Here is a 23,400-nt window from a genome sequence, read left to right on the forward strand (position 1 = left end):
GGTCATTCAATCGCTCAGTTTTTAAGGAATTAACTGCTGCGTAACCCAGTTTTTAAAATGGGTTGTACATGTTTTTGAACGTTTCATTAAGCACGCTGATCACACTACGATTTCTTTGTTTATTTCCTGCGTTTCATTCTTGAGTCAGGATATTCAGAAACGTCTGAATATTACGAATATGCCTTAGTGTTGACGATTAGACGTTAATTATATGATCTTGAAAAATAGCTGCATTAATTGCCAAGCCCCAGGAATCAAATAGGAGTTTGTGTCTCCTTTTCGTGGTTTTATTAAGTTGTAATCAATATATGGAGATTCTCAGATTTGTTTAATCTTCCAAATGCCTCAAATTATATTTGTCCTGTAATTACATAAAATCCGCTATAGCGGTAGTCTATTCATGGTAATTTTACTGTAAATAGCAAGTAAGTGATTTTCTTCCATGACGAGTATACCCGAACTGAGCTGATAAGAAAAATAAGTTTAAAAAAATGCGTAAATAGAGCAGTGAATGATGCCAAACATCATCGATTATATAGCTACAAGAATGGACCTGAGAGGAAATTGATGTGAAAGTTTGTGTATGTTTTTGTTATGCTTTTATCATGTTACTCAAAAATTGTTTGATTTTATTCGGTTGAAAATACCGTTTGTAGCACACGTTGACTAGGACGACACTCTGTGAAATTGCTTCGGTGATGATTGATATGACGTCTGTCCTGCAGTTTATGCGATATCACGAATTCCAATTCGGTTTTAGCATGTACACCAACATGTAGATGTTGTTTGACCTACTGTCGACTGAAAGGCATTATTTTTAGAGGAAGTTGTAACGATTTTCGTTCCTACACAGATACAAAAATTCTTTTTTTATTATGTATGAAATCAATAAGAACTTTGATAAGCATTCGATGGGGTACTGGACGAGGATGAGAACTGTGAATTTTCCGTAAACAATTTTTCATTGGTCAAACCGCCGCGGCAGAAATTATTTTTAGACACTATGTCACCGTCGTATAGATTTTCCCATTATGCATGCAAAAAAGTGGCGGCACAACTTGCTATAATTATAGCCATGAAAATATGAGAAGCTTCGTATCGGTAAACAAAATAGCCGAGAACAGTTACGTTTAAGTACACGTTCGTTTCCATTAATTCGTCGTAGACACGCTATTTAACCATAATTCCTCGCAGAAAACGTCGTTCTCTTCTTTATCGAACGGCTCTCGAGATTATGTAAACAAATCCGATGCAGAAAGATATAAAAATTATTAACGTAACTTTCCTCCCGGTTCGAAAGTATTCGCTAATTAGCAATTTACGTAATGACGCGAAAGCAAGAATGAATATTCAAGACCCAATTTTAATTAACAGCAATAATCGCATTCGTTACTCTATTTTCATAATTTCGTAACTCACGGACGATGAAAACCTATTTCACATTAATTAAACATAATACCGAAGCTTACCACGTGCTACATACTTAATACGCAATTTCCTAAATTTCGTTAAATTACTAACCATGAAAAATATATTTGAATCATTGAAAATTTACTTGATCCGCCCTGCACAGAAACGTACTGACTTTTGCTAACAAATGAAAATATACAGATTGAGAAAATGCAGCGAATACACAGAAATCGTCTGATCACGACCAACCAATTCTACTTGCTGCAACAGCACGCGAACTCGGCGGGTCGTTAAACTGAATTTTCTCGAAAACGAGTCGCCAAGCGAGAAAATATTATTCCTTTTTGTCGACTTATTTTTACACGTAGAATCGTCATGCGGAATCATAGCACTCGTCCGGCCGCATCATGAATAAGAAAATGAATAAAATTATCATTTTACAATATCATAGGAAGTATGCAAATCATAGGTATGCATAGTTACATTTGCAACACGGTACACGTTAGGTCAAAACAGACACGTTAGGTCGAGAAGGTTCAGGAAGGCTGAACATAGTGCCGGGGCACACAGTGTTTCTAGAGCAAATGCAAAACCCGTGGAAAGCCCGTCGCTGGATCGAGATTAATCAGCAAGACGGAAGGAAGGAAGGAAGGAGAGCAAGAAGTAAATTACAAATTATGCGGAATAATCGTCAAAGTAGCAGTAATGGAGGTTTGAAAAGTAAAGAGAAGAGGAACCGGCGGCGCGCGACGCGGCTCGGCTCGGCTCGGCTCGGCGCAGCGCGTTGGCGGCCGCGACGTTAACTTCAAAGGAGAGCTATCTCCCATGATGCTTCTAAACCATTTCAAAGGACACTTCCTGACGTCCTGCGGCTCGTAGAGCAGCCAAAGCTGCCGTATTAGCATGTATATTGCGTCACGTCGACACGACACGTGAGGGCATCCCTCACCGGAAACTACGGCTGCTGGACCGGGATAGAGCACGGGACTCTATTTTACTATACTCATGCTCTGTCACGGCCAGCACTAGTACACTCTCGGCACCGACTCGGACTTGTACCAACTAAACACCGAGTTTCTTTGTTCGAACCGCTGTTGACGCCTGTGCCCTCGTGAATTGTGACCTTGAGGGATGCTCCTTGGCCCTGCGACCCGAGCTACACAAATGCGTCCCTTGGAAGCGAGAGAACAGTCCTCTCAAAAATTTTTATGGGAAATTAATTATCTCAAAAATTTGTATTTAAAGAGAATCTCCACAATTTTTCTTCTTTTTAAAATAATTAATTAGCAATTAAGAGATTATTAACAGTACCACGTCCAGAAGAAGAAAAATCCTTACCTCGAAGAACTTGATCGGTGTGTGTGTATTGCATTGCAAAATTGGAAAGATTGAATGTAGACACTATACGATTTTCAGAACAGTGTGCTTGAAGAAAGAAGTTTAACCCTTAACACTCGAATGGCGACTGTAAGGCGCCACTAAAAATTGGTGTATCGTTATTCAAAATATTTTGTACATTATTAAATTTATGTGTATTTAATAAATTACTAAACATTTCAGTATTGCGCGAATAAATTGCGCCATTTTCGTATGTGTAACACGAAAAAAATATATAGGAGGCTAATTTTCTAGGTTGGAAGAAATGTTTTGTATTGGAGTTAACCCTTAGCACTCGAATGGCGACTGTAAGGCGCCACTAAAAATTGCTGTACCATTATTCAAAATATTTTTCACATTATTAAATTTGTTCGTATTTAATAAATTACTAAACACTTCCGTATTGTACGAGTAAATTGCACCATTTGCGTATGTATAACACGACGAAAAATATATAGAAGGGAAATATTCTAGGTCGGAAGAAATGTTTCGTTTTGGAGTTAAAACAGCTTCGAGTGCAAAGGGTTAAAATATCTTCGAGTGCAAAGGGTTAATAACAAAACTTCTCACAAAGGTATGACTACAGTTCGAATGATTGCGAAAGATAAATTCAGAAACAAGTAATTTTGACTCGCACTTCCAGCGTTACGCGAAGAATGATGTGAATTAGATTGGGAACGATCCTCGAAGAAAATCGAATGGAAGAAAACAGTACCTTCGAGAGTTTGAAGGGCCGTCGACGTATTATGGGATCTCGAGGGTCCTCGAGAATTTGCCCGAAGGGTCCTTTGTTCGCGCATTCTCCGAAATCGATGTATCACCCAACATATCGGACGAGTCTTGGTGGGGGACGGACTTGGACTGTTCGGCACAATTACCGCGCAAATGAATGGGAAGTGCATCCGCACAGAAGCGATGCACCGAAACAGAACCGAGGACTTTCGAGGCGAATTCTGACCAAAGACCCCGCCGATCCTGGATCCCCGGGACCTTCGTCCTCCTGTCGGAAAACTTGCTCGACGGAACTCCGTGATTCGTATTCATTCGGCACAATCGAGATTTCGCGGATTCATATCGATCGGCCGGAGAGTGCATAGTTCGCTCCTAGTTTGTCCCGTTGGTGCATCTCCAGAGATTCATACCTCTGACGCGGGCCATTTGGTCCTTCGTAGTTATCGAGAGGTCTTTGAAAATCAACGGAACGTCCGCTGGAGAGGAGTCGATGCGATTGCAGATGTTACCGGGCTTATGGCGGTGTTTCAATCTCAATCATCAACAATTGTTTTCTTTGTTTCATCTCAGAACTTGCTTTAACGTCTAATTATCTTATGTAGCTTTGCTAGCCTATGTGAAACAGCTGAGAAATGATTGTTGTTACACAGGCTGCCCCGAAATATATTTCCTTGAAAGGGGCGATGCCTCAGGTCATTCGAAGCAACCTAGTCTTTTGCGAAATGTTTCGTGAACATGAAGGAAAGTCACTTCAAATAATCTCAGGAATCACCGTCTTCAAGGAGGTCTTCGAAGAAGAACATTTTGGGATGCCCTGCACATCAGTCTAATAAGTTGGCACAAAAGTTAATGTTGCGTCAGGCTCGTGATAGGACCGGTAAGGGTTCAAGCAAAAATCTGAAGTATCAATCTTATTAAACACTTGTTACACAACCCGGCACTTCATCGCGGAGACGCGCGAAAAAGTGGCTTTAGGAAAAAGAAGAGAGAAGCACCAGGACAACGAACGAAGAAAGAACCGCCTCTTCCACAAACTATAAGCTCTCTCCGCTTAGAGCACACTTTGATCTCCCCCCCCCCCCCCCTCCACTGTTTTCCCTCGCGCGAAGGAAGGAAAACCGGGAGCTGGGTGTGGTCGACGAAGTTCGCGCGTTTTTCGCAGTCGCGACAACACTGTTCAACACATATTTGGCTTTCGATAGGCGTCCCTCAAGTTTTTACACTCCAAACTCTGCAAACGTTCTCCACCCTCGTGCATACTTCCAACTTCCCTGATAATTTGCGCTTTAATGGGCGCGTACTGTTTTAATGTAATAGCTCGTGATGTTATTTTTCCGAATATTTTCCTCACCACTTTATAAACATCAAATGTTTTTTTGCCCGATTTGTAATTGTTATTCAGTTACTGTTTGCTTGGAATTGTTGTGTGCACTCTTCTGGAATGGATGGTACAAGTTAATATTGCACTATGCGGATATGAATACACATATACAGGGTGGTTGGTAACTGGTGGTACAAGCGGAAAGGGGGTGATTCTACGCGAAAAAAGAAGTCGAAAATATAGAATAAAAATTTTTCGTTTGAGGATTTGTTTTCGAGAAAATCGAATTTAAAGATTCGTCGGGTTCGCGTGCTTTAGTATGCGCAGGAAGTAGAATTGGTAGGTCATGGTCAGACGCAGCAGACAATTCCTATCGAATAACACGCGCATTGGATGCATTTTCAAACTCAATGTACTCGAAAACAAAGCCTCAAACGAAACATTTTTATTCTATATTTTCGACTTCTTTTTTCGCGTAGAATCACCCCCTTTCCGCTTGTACCACCAGTTACCAACCACCCTGTAAATAGAAGGAATAGAAAAGGCAAAGTTTATCATGCCAATGATTTTTGTAACATTCTCATACCTAGAGCATCCTAATAAAATCGTGTTTAATTAATAGTTTCTAGTGATGCAGTGGAGACAGAAGACTCGAATTAACAATATTAAGCAAAACCCACCCTCGAAACCCCACGATTAACCCGCAAAACAACATTTATCCCCAAAAAACCCTTTCAACCTAATTTTCCAAAAATTCGAGAAGGTAGGAAAAGCAGTTTACAAAATCCGAAAAACTTAGTAAAATTGAAGGTTGGGGCTCCCCCCCCCCAAAAAAAAACATTGCAGCACACAGTAGGGCATGGGAAGAAAGGAGTAGAAACAAAAATGGGGGTAGAATAAGGGTGGATCTTGGAAATAGTTCAAAACGCGACTAAGCTAGTTCCTCTGCCGGAAAAGGGGTTGCGGGGGTGGAACGTAATATTCTCTCCGCTCGGGATTTATGCGGCAACGGGGGTTGGTTGTGGGGGTGGGAGAAACGCGGGGGCGGAAAGGGGTGGCTGGTGCTCTCGACTACACCGGCAGGGTTGCTCGTAGATTATAAACGGTCGTTTTGTTGCGTTGTTAGCAGATGTCTGACGCGGAGGGAGTACAGGGGGTGTCTTGCGGGGAGCGGGTGAGCCGGGACGGTCACTAATTAAGTTTTTCACGCAGAAATTCGCGGGGATGGCCGGCCACCCGGATACCCTGGCTGGCTGGCTGGCCAGGATTCCAGTGGCGCGGGCTCGATGAAAAATCGACGAAAACCGCCCCGCTTGTTTCCACCAGGAACTGTATCAGCAGGTAAAACGATCGCCCCCGCCGATGTTAACTGGAGATAATTAAAATCGTGTTCTTATGGAGATGCAACGTTACCGTGGGAATAAAGGACGATGCGCTCCGGGACCGTAGATTGCCGAGATAAAGTCCTTCGAACGAGCGGGATTTTTTTGGAGGATTTACTTGGTGATGTGGTTCGGTGTCAATGAATTGTTATTTTGGGAAAACTGGTGGAGATTGATTGAATTCTATCTAGACAATTTTAATGATACAGTATGTTTGTGTGATGTTGGAATTTTGTGAATCAGGTAATTGAAAAAAATTGTTTTCTGTAATTTCATCTTGAATTGTTACAATTAAGTCTTGGAGATTTTTTAGAATTTTGTAAGGCAATTTTAATTTGTCTATATTTTATGAGAATGCATTTTGATTTGACCAGAATCACGTGGACATAACTTGAATTAAATGTGGGCAGTATTAATGATACAACCCCTATTACATTTCTGAAACTTTGTACTGTTATACATCGGGTTACCATAATGATAAAATCTGTGAATTAATTCAGGAAAATTATGACGTCTTTGTGACTGCACAGAATTTTTTAAAAATTTTAGACTCGTAGGAAAGTGTAAGTAGTAATAATTATAATTAAGTGTGAATTAGCACCAAAAACAGCATATTCATATTTTCACGGAATAATTTGAAGAATATTTCGAATAATTTCGATAACTTCTCGAAATAAATATAAAAATCATTTTCTAAGCACTCTCCGCAGCTCCAACTCCTGAAACTCGATTTTTAAAAAATGGAAGTATGCATAATTAATTGTTCACCGCGTTCGCCGGCGAGGCGATTCCAAAAACTGAGAATTCGTTTTCCACAGTCGCAGTTGTTTTTCATCCATTACCCCGCACAATTATTCGTTAATAATTCCATTGCTTCCGTTCGCCAGCTCGTTACACGCATAGTTTATGGAGTAAATTTGTTGGGAATTTATGGAATCCGAAAAATGTTGTGGTACCGGGGATCTCTAAAAATTATGCTCACGGCCGCCGGGTGTGTTAAACGGACGTTGAATAAACTACGAGCTTAATTGCTGCGCTGAGAGCAAACTTCCGAGCGGTGAACATTTTCCTACGTTTTGCGTCTTCGTTGACAACAAACAATAACCAATAATTTTTGTAAGACTTTTCCGATCAAAGTGATAGGTAAATCTAGTGTTTATGTCAGAAGTACCTAGTAGTCTTACTGACTCATTTTTATTTTTTTTTTTTATTACAATTGCCCCATTATAGTTAGCTGTTTTAATAAGTTTTACTTACCGTTTGCCTCTTCTACATTATTGGCATTATTTCTAAATGGTAGACATTTATATGTATAAAACAGTTTATATAGATTAATATTGACAAAGGATTGAGTGACAATCGGTGCACGTTATTATGCACAGCGTTAGGATTAAAATGAAACAATGAAATAAATAACATTCATGTTCATACTTGTTATGTGCTCCAAACAATGCATAAAATTGAATGGACATTTTAGAAATGTTAATAGCTATTGCACATTTCAGGGATTATTATCTTGCTAAATAAAATTATAAATTTACAAAGATGAGTGGAAGAATTTATTGTATCATATAGGAACTGTATTTATTAAACGAAGTTAATTTACGACGGCTAAAAGCTTTCGGTCGTTCACCATCATAGAATAGTGATGGAATGCTGAAGGAGGTACGATCAAGTGAGTAGAATTAGCTATAATCTTTATCGAGAAGGGTCTGTGTACTCTACGGTGAAGATCAATTAATCAAGCTAACAAGGTGAGATTTATCTTACTCTACGCTGTACTTCATGGTTACTAATTATAAGATTAGAACGAATACAAGGAGTTCGTTGATTAATCTCTTGGCAGAACTTTGTTCGGTCTTTTATTTGCCTAATTTCGCCCTTGGATCATTGTACTGAGCTCAAAATCGTAAACGAATAGAAAATTAAAATCGACAATACATCAAGTATACACATTATTACTACCATAGAAGAAATTATCTACCGACTCATTCACTGATCAAGTGCTCTCAAAATTAAATTATGCAATTTAAAAACCATTAGAAAGTTAGAAAACAGAAAGAAATATTATTATGGCATACAAAAAATTGTCTGCCGATTGATTCACTGATCAAGTGCTTTCATAATTAAATTGTGCAATTTAAAAATATTAGAAAGTTGGAAAAGGGAAAGAAATATTATTATGGCATACAAAATATTGTCTGCTGATTGATTCACTGATCAAGTGCTCTCAAAATTAAATTATGCAATTTAAAAACCATTAGAAAGTTAGAAAACAGAAAGAAATATTATTATGGCATACAAAAAATTGTCTGCTGATTGATTCACTGTCCAAGTGCTCTCAAAATTAAATTATGCAATTTAGAAAATATTAGAAAGTTGGAAAAGGGAAAGAAATATTATTATGGCATACAAAAAATTGTCTGCTGATTGATTCACCGATCAAGTGCTTTCATAATTATATTATGCAATTTAGTTCATTTATAAGTTACTTCTTCAGATTTCTATCTACAACGAATTTGTTCTACCTCGTGTTCTACAATCATTCTGATCAAGACGTAAGTAGAAGAATACAATGGCGTCACTAGGCCTCGCTCTGGTAAATTATAGAGCATAATTCAGAGATCGATAAGGGTACGATACTTGGTTCCAGGTGCACAGGGGGAAGACATTGTGGGGATGGGATGCATTGACGAGAATCTACGATCTACCGGTCGATATAATAGGTGTATGTCTACCTGTACCGGCCACATTACCGCGGACCCTTCAACTTAGTAATTAGCGTGACTCACAGTATTCCCATGCCCAGTAATCACCAGCACCCGCCGTAGGCAGCACCGTGCTCCATGCTTCTATGCGTGGACAGAAAAGAACGAATAAAAGAAAGTAAAGAACTGAACCATGCTTGAACGTGTGTTAACGAAGCAAATTAATTGAAAAAAGCCCCGTCCATGTGACGGACACGATCGCAAAAATTGTCAAACGATAAATACTAAAAACGCTTTTAATGTTGTTCGGCTCAGAATTTTCCTGAAATACAATTTTTATTCGCCTGAAATTCGGATTGCTGGGAAAGTGTGGTTTTCAAACATTTTGTCATAAGATTACTTATTATGGATTATTCATTTAGAATGAATACAGACATTGTCATAATTCACTAAGAATGACAATTAATTTCCCAACAAACCAATGAATGAACAAAATACAGTCACCAATCACTAGTCTACATTGTATCTTATATGTTCTTGTTTAAATAAAAATTATTGTAAGTGTACGAAGAGGTTTTCATCCATGGAACACATTTGAAAAATTCACTCAAGTTACAATGTGATTGCAGGTATATTAACTTTAGGATTTCAATATTGTTGGATTTTTGTAAATGGATATGAATTGCAAACATTTTCTTTCGTATGATACTTGCAGAGGCAGAAACAAATACCCTTTTTGTATAATTGTTAAGCAATTGAATAACAAAGGGATACAAAAATTCCTCCGTTCACGAAGCACATATTACACAGCTGAAAAAAACCCTTTGCTCCATAACACTTAATTAGACACACAACGAAAACTTTAAATTGAAATCAGTTGGAATATGTTTCAGTCCACATCAGGTCAAAAGAAATATTATTTGATGCGTATAAATAACGAGCATATTCAATGAGTTAATAGTTCTTTTCCCTGCTAGAACATTTTCAATAGACTCGGCGGACAATCTCGCAGAATTTAGTTGTTTCTCGTATCAATCTATACTCTACTTATTTGCCTAAAAGACTGATCTTCTATAGAAAAAATTACTGAAACAAGAAACTACCGGCAAAAATAAATTGAAAGTCGCACAAAGATTGCGGTATTTCTGCATTTATGGCAAAAACGAGTCGGTGTAATTTACACAACAAAGAAATTAAAAGAATTTAAGAGTTATTTTCAATTTATTAAAATCATTGAAGAAAACACGAAATTTTAATATGTCTTCTGTTTCGTGCAATTGATGCAGCCAATTTTGCGTAAAGATCCGCGGTCTAATAACCACTGCAATTTCACCAGGGGTTGAAACTGCCGTTTGAAGCAACCGAGGACAGAATAGAGCAAAATCCTTTGTCAATAAAAATTCTGCGAGACAGACGCAGTTTAGGGAAGCCAGCACACCGGAAGGTCGTTTTTGCGTTGCAGCGACGCGGGGGTGTTCGCGCGAGTATTCACCAGCCAGTGAATAATCGTTTTTTGAACGCTGTCTCTTCGTTTCCAGGCACCGACAAAAAAGCCAAGTTATCGTCCGGTGCGTTCCGCGTGAAAACAATAATCTCTTCCGTCGGTCGAACAGCATCAAGCCCCGTGGCACCCCCGTAGAGCAGAACCGTAAAACCGAGGCTCCGTGCATTCCGTGTGGACGTTTTACGGTTGCATCCCTCCCCAGAGACAACTTTAATTGTCCATATCTTTCTGTTGTGAAATACGGCTCGCCTCTGGACTCTCCTCCACATCGGCCTTTGTTTAACATTCCCGTTGACGCTATTCTGACGACGTGATTTTTACGCGGCTTCGCTGATAAGACCGCACTCCTCTGCGATAACTGCCCCCGGTCTCTATTAACACGCTCACTGTCACGGGTCACACGATTATCTCCGTTTCATTCAATTATTTTATGGTGTGCCTGCAATTTTAGTGGTTGTTAAAAGCTACATGTGGATTTTATTCGGACATTTATTATTGTACATCACGTGGATTCGAACAGTGGAATTTGGAAAATACTGTTCATTCTTGGCACTTTTCAGTTTGGTACCATTAATTCAATCCTATTTTTGGTTCAGATGGAAAGATCCTTTTCTTCCTAGTTCTCTAGGGTCTACAAAATTAAATCAAAACGTATCCTTGAGATTTATTGAATTGTTTCTGTAAGATTGGATATTTGCAGCAAAACTGAAATAGAAGCTGAAGTAGACTGTTTGAATAAAAAAAAATGATTATTCTCTACTGTACACTGACTACAATATTCAAAATTGATTGATTCTTATAAAAGTATATTCTTATTGATCACCATTTAAAAGTTACAATTGAGAACTGCATGTATTTCAATAAGAAATTCAATAAGAAAAATTATTCAAAGAGGTCGATCTATAAAATAATAAACAATGTCTTCAACAGTGTCAACAACAATTCAATTCTAGAATTCAGATCTTCGTGCAAATTCAAACCTTTCTGCACCACTTGCAAGAAACAGAAGCTGAACACAAGTGTATTCCCTCCTTTAATAATTTTAATAAATTCTGAATTGTACCGCGGGAATACAAGTGTTATTCTTCCTCGAATAACTTTAATACACGGAAAATAGTATATTGATATTTCCAATTTCTTTTAATCTCTGGACTGTTTCAAACTGCACCCACTCATTGCTATTACAAACGCATAAAATCCACAGGCCATTAAGCACAAAGCTAATAATTTCTAAAAACATAAACACATACGTTCCTGCAGCAGGAAGTAAATATTCCAGGGTAGATCCAGCGGTAGAAACATTTAACGCAAAAAGCAATTATCGCCGGCGTTTAATTCGGTAAATTCTTTCCACTGGGAGAGTGTGTATTTTGCGAAAATTCGAGCTCGACAAGATAATCCGGGGAAATAGGAATTTTGTAAATATCCGGCGGGCAAATAATAAACGATACGAAACGTTGTTTCGAATAAAAGTTAGCGCTCGTCGTATAACACGTTTTTACAAACAATCCAGTGGCTGGATACGCGCATATACAGAGAGCGAAAAAGAGAGAGAGAGAGAGAGAGAGAGAGAGAGAGAGAGAGAGAGAGAGAGAAAGAGAACGAGATAGAACAGAAAATATATTTTCCGGCTCGGTCTTCTGCGGGGGACAAGTTATCGCGTTTCCGTGCCTCGTAAAAACCATAATCCGTTCCCTCGGTCATACACGATCCACTCCCCTCGAATCGATGATATACCACCCTCGACTGATTTCACGTACGCGTTAGTACGCCCCTCGAGGGTGGTATTCCACGGAAATGTTTTCGCTTTCGATCTGTGGGGAACGTTAACGGCGCTGTAATATGTGTGGGGGTGGGGGGTGGAGGGTGGAATTGAAACGCGTGTTGCGTTCGAAATTTACCGGGCCGCCTGCGATACAGAGAAACCGGTAATAAAATTATCCTTAGCCCCGTAACGCTGCCGATATAACCCTACAAATTTACGCTACACCCACAACGAACACGCTTTGCGAAAATAATGTTCCAGTTCTCGCGCTTTGCTCGCTGCAAGTCTGATAATTGTTTGACTTGTCGCGTAGCTAAACTGTGAATTTTATGCGTTTCTAACATAAATGAATAGGAGGAACATAAAACTGACTAAGATCGTGTAGCTCCGTTTGGCTTAGCTCAAGACTTCACTGTACGATAAAAATAAGTAAATGAAATGTAAAAGAGTGAAGTTATTAAGAGAATTTGAGGATATTAATGTGCCATTTTTACCTTGTTGAAATTATTGAACACTATATAAGGCCGAGTTTCAGTGCACATGTAGTCTTCGTTAAATCTTTTGAATATTGTCAAATATGATTTGATTGAATTTAGAACATAGAGCATGAAATGGCTTAGGCTGATTTTTACTCGGTATTTTATCAGTATTTTCAAGTTGGCTGCTTCTTTCGTGAAATGAATGCATTATGCGACAGATCGATTCCGATTAATTCGATATCTTCTGGCTGGATAAATGCAGCCGCAGAAAACAGTGGCGGATTGAAAATCAAATGCCACGTGGAGCTGTCAGTAAAATCTGTCAACGAGACGTGACTATTTGCCCGAATTAGCTGAGCGTGTACGATCAGGAATTACAATCAGATCATGGTTCAACAGACCGACCGTGACTAACTGATACCGACTAATTTATGTTCCAAAACCCGTGCTCCGAAATTTTACCCTGTATCCGTTCATATTTAATATTCCGCGCCACAGCTACATCCGCAGGTATCGTTACACATTTTTCCTAAAATATACATATGTGAACCGCACACATTGGTCTTGACGAAACATTTTTATATTTTGTTAAATTTTATTTGTAGGAGAAATTTTCATTCCGACTACCCTGGAAATGATCGTAAAACAGGGACTGTACACGTTGACTTTAAAACATGATTTTAGTACTACAAGTTATTTTACGCCTTGTATTTTAATTTTAAACTTAGTCAATTTGATTTACGAGGAAAACGTGTATCCTAACCACGTTCAAAGTTTTATTTAGTGTTATGACCAGAATTTTGTAAAGTTGATCAATTTTATTTACTAAAGAAATTTGTGTTCCTCGAAAACTATTGTAATATAAGCAGAGACTGCATGCATTTGCTTTGTTGTCATTTCAATTGATTTTTCTCCGCGAGAGAATTTTCCGATTTGAAAAAATTGTTTCATCTCTGCGAATTATTCGTGAACCGATGGAGTTTACTCTGTTCCGAGTGGCACTCGGCGTGATTAGGATTCACGATACACAAACCAGATATGTAACTCAGAAAGGATACGTGCCCGAGCACGTGTTCGTGGTCAGCGTAAGTTGACAGATGCATTTCCGGTGCAACTGTACGCACGGCCGGGCATCAAGAAAAGTGGGTCAACAATAAAGTGTCTCGGGGGACCGGAAACCAGCTGCCACTGTCTATACCAATGGAATTAATGATTCTATTCCCTATTCACCACCAGTCATCGAGCCATTTTACATTTCTCCCTTTCAGTGATTCACCGACGATCCCCATTCAATGTTGTTCGAGTGCGGTTCACTATTGTCCGACCTCATTGAGTTGTAAATCAATAACAATTAGGTGTCATTAATTCAATTAACATTTCCATTATACATTTTCCAAACGAGCCCAAAAGTATTTTTCCTGTCATCGATAGTACACTACACAACTTTAGCGCAGAATTCTCGTCACCTGTACGAGAATTCGTTGTTTCATTTCATTCAGTTAGAATAATAAACAGAACCGGATTAACATTTTTATGGTTTAGGGTTTGTACAATTTTTACAACGAATCAAAAAACACTTTTGATGTGCGGGAGTCCCTGCGTGGGAGTCCATTGCTTTGTACGGGAGAAATAGATGGAGAAGTTGAAGTGAATGTAATTGACGTGATTAAGAGAACTCGATTCTATTAGAATAATTGATAGCAGCGCTACATGCGGACTGTAGCTTGATTCTTTATGAAACACGTCACGTCACGTGTGTTCTGAATGGATACGAGCGTATGAAATGTACGAGTGGTCGTTTATCAAATAAATGTGAGCTTTTTAATCATCTCCGTATCTGCCTTCAGATTTATTTTTAGCGAATGAACGGAACATTGTGTAAATTATTTAGACGTTGATGTTGGGAACAAGTCCTCTCAAATAATCTCACCCAACACGATTTGGACTAAAACTGCTTATACAATTTTTGTACTGCTGAAATGAATTTTGAAAGACAAAGGATACAGCTAAAACGAGTAATCCCTTGGAACAGAAGCAAAGGATCAATCAGGTTTGTATATTTCATAGCAGAGAAGATAAAAATCCCTTTCTTGTGTCACTTTCCATGAAAAACAACAAATTTTGGGTCTGTTTCTCTGAGAAACTTTGTCACACTTTTTTCTAATCTATTGTCTAACTCTGACCGATTGTACACATTTATGACAAAAAATGAGAAACACAAATCAGTAAAACCATATTACAAGAATTGAAAAATATATCTATATTAATACTTCCAAGCAATCGAAGTCGTTAAAGATGGAAGCAGATTTGTATTTTGCTGCAGTTAGTTCAAAACAAACGCAGAAAATTTTTATCTTGCATTTCCGCAGTCTAATCATCAGTATAAACGATGCAGCTGAGCAAGAACATACTCCACAGCAGAATCGGCTCACAAAGGCGCAGAAACTAGGTTTAATCGCCAGGAATAAATTAGTCGGTAAAAATGAAGCGGCGTGTTCCCCCATCAATTAAGAACCGTGTCTGCGCTTGTATCTTAAGCGGAGAATTGGGCCAACAATCAACGGTCTTCCGAAGAGGAAATACCACCTCCGCAATTTAGCGAGCCCGATGTTCGCGTTTCTCATTTACCAGCATCCACTAATTCGTGTATCTCATTTAACTATTTCATTATGCTGACAAATGTTTTGTTAATTCACTGTACAACTACGCAGCGCGCCGTCCGCGAATTCGCGTTACACTCGACAAAATAAACAGCGCGGCGGTGTTTGTTTGTTATTCGGAATCCTACGGTGCCTGCCCCCCTCCCCCTTCGTTCAACAAAAGAATAATATTCATCCGTCATTTGATTCCGTTACGCAAATTCCACGCGATATCGCAAAAAATTCCTCGTATTTCATTTTTACATAAATGTTTTCGCTGGAAGCTGGTTTCGTTCTTTTTTTTTCGCAAGCGCGACGCGACGATACGAACGGGAAATTTCAGCGCGGGAATTATAAAACGTCACGGACTTATCGTAGCCCGTGTTATACGGCAATATTGGTTCGGATATATTCAACAATTTTCTAACGATCCATATTCGTTTTTGATCCGGCGAGCAAGAATGCCCCGATTCATATCGCGCGAGAGCTAACAAGCGTTCTTTCGCCAAACAGTGAATTCAATTTTCCGCTGTTTTTAACAGTTCCGATTACACGTGCTTTAAACGGGCTCCCGCTGTTTTTCAGGAATCACGAAGCTTTCGTTTGGCGAAAAAATATCTACTCGCGGCGGCGGCGTGCTCTCTGCGCGCGGAACGCCATTTTGCTGGAAGTGGAGGGCCATTTTGGTCGTTCTTCTACTGTGACATACACTATCTGAGGCTTCAGGTGGTTATAGCGTTCCGAAATTGTTTCGTGCGCTGGGTACAATAGTCTAAAAATTGTTAGATACAGTGAAATACTGATGGAACCGTGTTAAAACTTTTTAGAAGCACCAACGAATTTTATTTTTATTTCTCATGGTTCCTTTTCATCCTGCACTGAAATGTTTTCAACTGTGATCAATATGGGGTGAGATAAATCTGTAGAAAATTCTCATATATACACACCAGTAGACTTGAACAAAAATAATTTACAACAATTCATTCAGTACAAGCAAATACGATTTCAATAGAAATTGTACTTCTCCGAATTGAGAGGTAGTTACCAGGGAAAATTCGATTATCAGTTTTACTTGTATTTGTTTTTTCATGGTACTGAATGCAAAATTCTAAAAAAATCTGATACCTTGTAACCACCATGGCGCATACGATAGAATTTTTTCAGATTTTTTTGTTACAAATTCCAGTTTCTAGAAAGTCGTATTTCAACACAGTGTTTCAATACAGAAACATCAGTGAATGGAATAGTTCACAATGAATGAACAGTGGATTTTTATGAATTCGTAGCACCAGGAAATGTCCAAAATATTAGAACGTATGTGTATTTGTAAAAATTGACAATATTTTTATTTCAATTTTATCACGAGGAAATTTTCAAAAAAACTTGTTTCCACAATTTAAGTGTTAAGGACAGGAAGCAAAGGGAGTGTTTTTAGTGTTAAGGACAAAAAGTTCCGATCGTCGTAGAAGAAAACAAAAGTGAAAAAAATGTGACAAGGGGATTTCGGAATTTAGGAACACCCAGTATATTGGAGAACGAGATCGGTCAATGAATCTTGGGTGTTGATCGATTGTCTCGCAGAGTAGAATGGAAATGGTACGAGCGGGATGTCAACGATAAACGGCGTACAAGGTGAACGAGGAATTCGAGCGTCGGCTTCGTTATTGCGGGGGTGGAACATCCCCTTCCTCAAGACTGTTGATTGTCGACCTAGTTCGCCTTAGGCAGCACGATACACACCTCCATATGCCAGGAACGATTTAATCTTGATCGCATTAGGTTGCCGATACGTCAATAGTCGTCAGTGATCGGTTTCGACATTAGCCCGCCACCGACTAGACTGACTCAATGCAAAAGTAGGCTTAACTTTACCTTAGGAAACCAGAAATTTTTTACTTTTTTTTATGTAATCCTGTAGATTTTTGCGAGCAAATGGCGAAAATCTAAGTTTCAATCGTAGGAGATCACTAATTCAAACGTGTGTAAAGAAATGCTAAAAATCGTACATCTTTACGTACGTATAACTTTTGAATTAGAGATCCCCTAGAATTGAAACATGGATTTTCGGAATTTTCTCGCCAGAATCTAGAGGATTACATGAAAAAAAGTTAAAAATTTCTGGTTTCCTAAGGCAAAGTTTAACCCAAAAATAACATCTTCGACTTACTATATTCAAAATCAAAATATACTATACTCAAAATCAATTGTACGAAGTATTTCAAGCAACTACGAATGTAAATGAGTAAATACATTTGTTGATAGACTGGTGTAACGATGCAGCTTTTTAAAAGGATTCAATTCATAAAATCGTATCAGCAAAGGTGATTAAGAGCAATGTTTCCGCAAAGCGGTACGTTTCACGAAATTAAAATTGACGAACGAGCTGTTTTCATTCGAAAGTTTTAATTAAACCTCGATACGGTAGTCAACGCGTCGAACGCTTCCCAGAAATTATAAAATGGCTTCGTTTCCCATATTTTCATACCTTCAACGACCTTTTAATCTACGATTCCTTATTCCGTAGCTCTCGTCCAAGCAGAAATATTTAATATCCTTTAATTAAATTATACGAAACGTAAAATTCGAGTGGAATAGAATTTTGCAGCGGAGAATGCGGCGATCAAAGGAGGAATTCCTGTTCAACGGGGTAGCTGACACATTTAATTTCCGGCTTGTAAGGTATTAATAATGCCGGGAATCAAAATTCAACAGGAATTAATAGCGATACAGAAACAGCTATTTTTAATTGACTTTTTATTTTACTTATGCCATTGACGGCTGCGAAAGTCGATTTCGCGACTTGCTTCAAAAACATGCAACAAGTATTCCCGTTGTTCTCACTTATAACTCTATGGTACTGTCTTAATAATGCATGCATACATAATTCATAGAATCAATTCCAATCAGTATGAGACAAATAGATAGCAATGTCTCGTTCGTATTATTTCCAGATTAATAATTCTTTGTAAGCTGTTGATACTTTTTACTTATGTTGTTAGCTAATTAAAAAGTTATTAAACTGTACTCGTGCAGAGACTTTTAGAGTATTAATTAAATTTTCAGTCTCGCCGAAAACCTGATTTCCCTAAAATCACTGCAAAATTGTTCTGTAATTGAACGTAAGGTCTCGGCAGGCTACTGATTAGTATCATTTTAAGAGTAGATGTTTCCTAGCGGCGTAAGTTAGCAGTTCCGGCTCATTAGCGACAGGCGGCGACAACAAAGTCTAAGCCACCTGGAATTTCATTTTAATTTTTCAACGTTCCCGTTAACAGCTTTTTCCTTGGTCGCGATTGTCTCTCCTCCGTCTCTCCCCCCCCCCCTCTCTCCCCCTCTCTCTCTGTCTCTCGTGGCGGACAGAAACGGCCGTTATACGCGATATAACGTAATTTCGCTGGTTTAATAACCATGTTGAAGCTCCGTGTCAGACTTTCACGGAGAAAACGAGCAACGGACGATGAAATAGCGACGCCCGCGCCGTTAGCGGAGGCCGCGGCGAAGAAAAACGAAGTACAGGATTTATTATGGTCAGAATAATCAGTCCGTTGGGATCTCTTACAAATACCACGGTGAACTGACGGGCTCCTCTTTCGAGAATCGCGGAAGGGATGGCGGAGTAATGCCTGGAAAAGAGACTGCGACCGTGTCGCCATTTTCTACGCGAGAAAATTTGATGAGCTATTTAAACTAACGTGAAATCGTCGGAAGAATCGCCCGGAAAATTTCCTGCACCTCGGATGTACCTCGGATTACGTTTTCTATTTACAATATTCTTGAACAATAACAGTTCAATCGTTTCCGCAGCATTTTCCACGTCTTTTCGTCGAATTTGAATTTTCTTTACAAAAGGATGTTAACGTTTGGATACAGTATCACTTATACAATAAACCGAACACTCTAATAAGTACATTCGGATAAAGTATCACTTATACAATAAACTGAACACTCTAATAAGTACATTTGGATAAAGTATCACTGATACAATAAGCTGAACACTCTAATAAGTACATTTGGATAAAGTATCACTGATACAATAAGCTGAACACTGTAATAAGTACATTTGGATAAAGTATCACTTATACAATAAACTGAGCACTCTAATAAGTATTTTTGTCAAAGCGCGAAACAATAGAAAATCGGGGCACAGAGTGAAACACTGTAGAGAGTGCAGACAACATTAACGAAAAACCACATATTAAACCACGGCAGAGAGTTAAATATTTTTCAAAATTTGGTTGTTCTTCTTTGTCGTTTCTTCAATGTTCCCTTTGGCCTAAATGTTTCGAAAATTCCTCAGATTAAATTCCAGAGATGGGGCACGAAAAAGGAATTTCCTCTGAATAATCTTGAATCGCTCGCCTATCGACGATATTAAGAATTTTTTAAATGCCTTAGCTATAAGAATCCTTACAAATAAAAAAATATTCCCGAGCCTCGATTTAAACAAGGAAAAATATTTGTGTACCAAGAATTGAAGGATTAGATAGTCAGAAAAATGGTTGAATTCGCATGTATGTCACACGTTGTTGAATAATACGTTTAAGTAAGGATTTACATTTTCCTGACATGTCTGATTAAAACGGTCTTCTGGTCGGCTTTTTCCGGGTTTCTCCGGTCTAGTTTCATCGTTCTGTCTCTCGCTTGTTATTCAAAGACGTGTCAATGCCTTAAATTAATTCCGTCCCTTCGCGGAGCTCATTGTTGCATGAAATACGACGGCGCTCGTGCCGCGAATTTATAGCGTGATTACCAGGACGCAATACACGTGGCCCTTGTAAATCATTCTTAATTCACGCATGCCCGTGCCGCAGTCACGAAATGATTCCTCAAAGCGCTGCGAAATAATGAAATTACTCGGCGAGATTGGCGAGAACTTTTACGCGCGAGTATACTCATTTGTTTGCAGAAATGTTTTTTTAAAAAGCTGAACGAGCAAATCGAATTTCTAGCAGTTTTCCTCCACTTCTCTACATTTTCATTCTAAATTGTTGATTAACTGCGTCTCTACTTTTAAAGCACGCTTTTCAATAATTTCCCACGTTACGGAAATTTGTGACTGAATATAACATAATTATTAATTCACAATTTGTCTTCGTTGATTTAATGTAGTTCTAACCCGACGGAACCAGAATCGATGTAATTAGTAGTTCGTGTACTACGCGGCGGTTAATTATTGAAAATCATTGTTCGGCAACTTCACTTTTACTGTAATTACTGTTATCAATTATTAACTCGTATTGATCGCGCCGCTGGATCTTTGTGCAAGTCAATTTAGAACGTACGTACAAATTTTATTCGCCCCTTCGGAACTGACTATAAATTCATGTGTGAACGATTAAAGAATAAAATGAAGTGAACATTGCGTGCATCAGTTGAACTAGAACCGAAATAAAAATTGATTTCAACTACGCGTATAACGAATAAAGTGAAAATAATATTATGAAATTCAAAAGTTTTAATGATTTTATTGTTTTAGATTTCGCCTATGTATTTTTCGCGTAAATGCATAACGTTTGCAGTGCAGTAATAATTTTGTGCTTTTACGATTCAATGTTCCCAGAGCGAGAAGTTCGAAATTTTTGTTGGGCTGTTTCTAGCGTTGATAAACTGCGAGGATTATTTGCAAAATAAACGACGCGCGCTTGCACTATTGTAGATCCGAGCGGAGAATTTACATCGGGAATTTTCATGACTGACTGACACCAAAATGAACTGTCACCGGACGGTGAAATGGAGTTTCTTGGATGTGAAAACGCACTGCCTGCTTGTGACGTTCGATTTCTCAGAGTTCGAAGTCAGTTTGTAATTTCTGTGTATGCACGCCGCGCCGTCGACGAAAAATTCCAATGTATCTGCAGTCACTGTCACGATCGTCCAATTTGATCACTTCTTCGACAATTCCTTGAATCGTACATTTTCATCGCGTGTATTCGCAACATTATTTAATTCGCCACCTCTTTCTCGATTATTTTTCGGAAATTAATTTTATATTTCCGGAATTTATTCTTCATTCACGATTTTCCGGATCTTAATTCTATCAAAGCATTCCTACAGCAACAAAATCAATCGAAATTATAAAATTCTACAGTAAGACATACATTAACAAAGAAAAACGCCTCGAGAGTTCGTAATGAAGATCTAGTGTCAAAGTAGCAAAAGTCAAGGATACTTTATCACGAGTTACAATTTGACGAATAAAGAATAGCCTAGCTCCACCATCCGACAATTAAACTAATAAAAATGTGCAATCAATCACAGTCAACAAACTGCAAATAGTTAGCACAATTACTCAAAAGTTCCTGCAGCAGCAGATTAAATTCAGAACTGAGATGCAACTCAATTTTTTTTTTAAATCCTGCAATTAGGTCAGCAAATTAAAAGCGGTGTGTTCCATTTAAAAAATTCATTGAATAACGAATAGTTTGAAGACCCACGATAATACCAGACCGGTTGAAATGTTCATTAATCATTTTAGCAAAGTTTCTATAGTAGCTTAAATATATCAGAGGATTATGCAAGTAAAAATTACTCTACCTTCGCCATGAGATCATTCGACTGAGAACTGAGAGGTGACTGAATCTTTTATAAAATTGGAGCAGCAAATACACAAGCGTTGCGTTTCACTTTTTAAAAAATTCTGGATCCAATACTGCACAATTTGTAGACCGAAGGTGACAAAAATGTCCGACTGATTAAAATGTGCAGTGATCGATGCGAGAGGGTTTATTGGTGCAGGGGCGGCCCTTTTTCCGAAAAACAAACTCGAAGGCGGAGGGATGCAAGCCGAGGACACCGGGGACGGCATTAGCACGCGCACTCGTGAGTGCATCCTGAGCCTTGGAGTTTTATCTCGCATAGTAAATCGCAATTAAAGTAAATCTCGGCCGCTGCTTATCCAGGGAGAAACATGGAATTTCGCTCAGAGCCGCTCCGTGCGGCCTTTTAAATCTGCCGGGGCGTGATCTCGCATTCTTCGCCGGGGCGTTCCGAAGAAAAAGAGTTCGAAATGATCCACGGGATCGTATAATTGAACGTCGAGATCTCGCGAACCCGGGCGAATATTGAATTAGATCAGCCAGAGAGACGCGCGTTCGCGTCTGCTCTATTTATCTCGCGAAAATGTTCATAAACTATTCATAAAGTCGTAAGCGAAAAGCGGATCGATTCGACCGCATAAAAACGATTAAAATTCATCATCGATGCTGACGGCAGTGCGTAGACGTGTGCGTGTATGTGCGCGCGCGCGAGAGAGAGAGGGAGAGTCGTCGCGTCACGATGATCAATATCGCTTTTAGGAAAAAGTTTCAGGTGGCGCGAGATTAACGGATTAACAGTGCGGAAAGCGTAGTGGTGCAAAAAGCTGATTGCGAAAGGAGGTCGTGTCGGTGTCGCGATTAATTGGATTGTACATAGGGCCTGTGTGAAATATTAGTAAAATATTGGACGCTGCCGCGATGACGATAAATCATTCTTTTCGCTGGTAACTCGAAACAGTATCATTAAAACTCGATCGCCCGCCGTTATGGACCCGTTCGGATATTAAAAAGCACCGTGTATCCCGTGATCTTGATTTTTATAGCTCGAGGAACACCCGTTAGTCTGCAGAGTCTTGGATAAAACACACATTGTCGAAATCAATTAATAGAAAAGAGAGTTTATAGAGTTACGTTGTTTTCTCGATATTTGTCAACAACACTCAGCCAGGTACTTGCGAAATTTCTTTTCACAATTAATTTAAATATTGCAGAATAATACGGCTGTATTCTTACATTGTTTTGAATAAAGAAGAACATCCTAAGACCTATAAGAATTCTTAATAGAACAGAAAAATTCGCAATTAACATTCAAATCTTTCATGTTACCGGTACAGTAAAGTCTTGATCTAAGCCGAACGGAGCTACACGATCTTAGTCAGTTCGCCCGCGAGGGGCCGAGAAGCACGAGATGCCTCGGTCGTCGAGCATGAGTGTAAACACATATTACCGGGCCAGGTGTATCGGTGCGAACCACTACTAACCCAATTACAAAACTTCTTTATTTTTCATTATATTTTTACGGGACTTTCGCCAACTTATTCGTGGCA

The 23,400-nt window shown here is 38.9% G+C and overlaps 1 protein-coding gene across 5 annotated transcripts in view; it reads right to left on the reverse strand.

Annotated features, from left to right (window-relative positions):
* The window catches only part of Nrx-1 (neurexin 1), a 479,861-nt gene that overhangs the window by 277,096 nt on the left and 179,365 nt on the right, over positions 1–23,400 (reverse strand). For 4 of the 5 annotated variants that reach the window (XM_076789039.1, XM_076789037.1, XM_076789036.1 and 1 more), the window contains exon 4: positions 9,015–9,074. The exons of the other annotated variant lie outside the window; for it this stretch is intronic. In XM_076789039.1, coding sequence (XP_076645154.1) covers positions 9,015–9,074 — 60 coding nt within the window. The remainder of the gene's footprint in view (positions 1–9,014; positions 9,075–23,400) is intronic. 5 annotated transcript variants of the gene reach the window in all.

Source organism: Halictus rubicundus, chromosome 6, assembly GCF_050948215.1.
Source record: "Halictus rubicundus isolate RS-2024b chromosome 6, iyHalRubi1_principal, whole genome shotgun sequence".
NCBI lineage: Eukaryota > Metazoa > Arthropoda > Insecta > Hymenoptera > Halictidae > Halictus > Halictus rubicundus.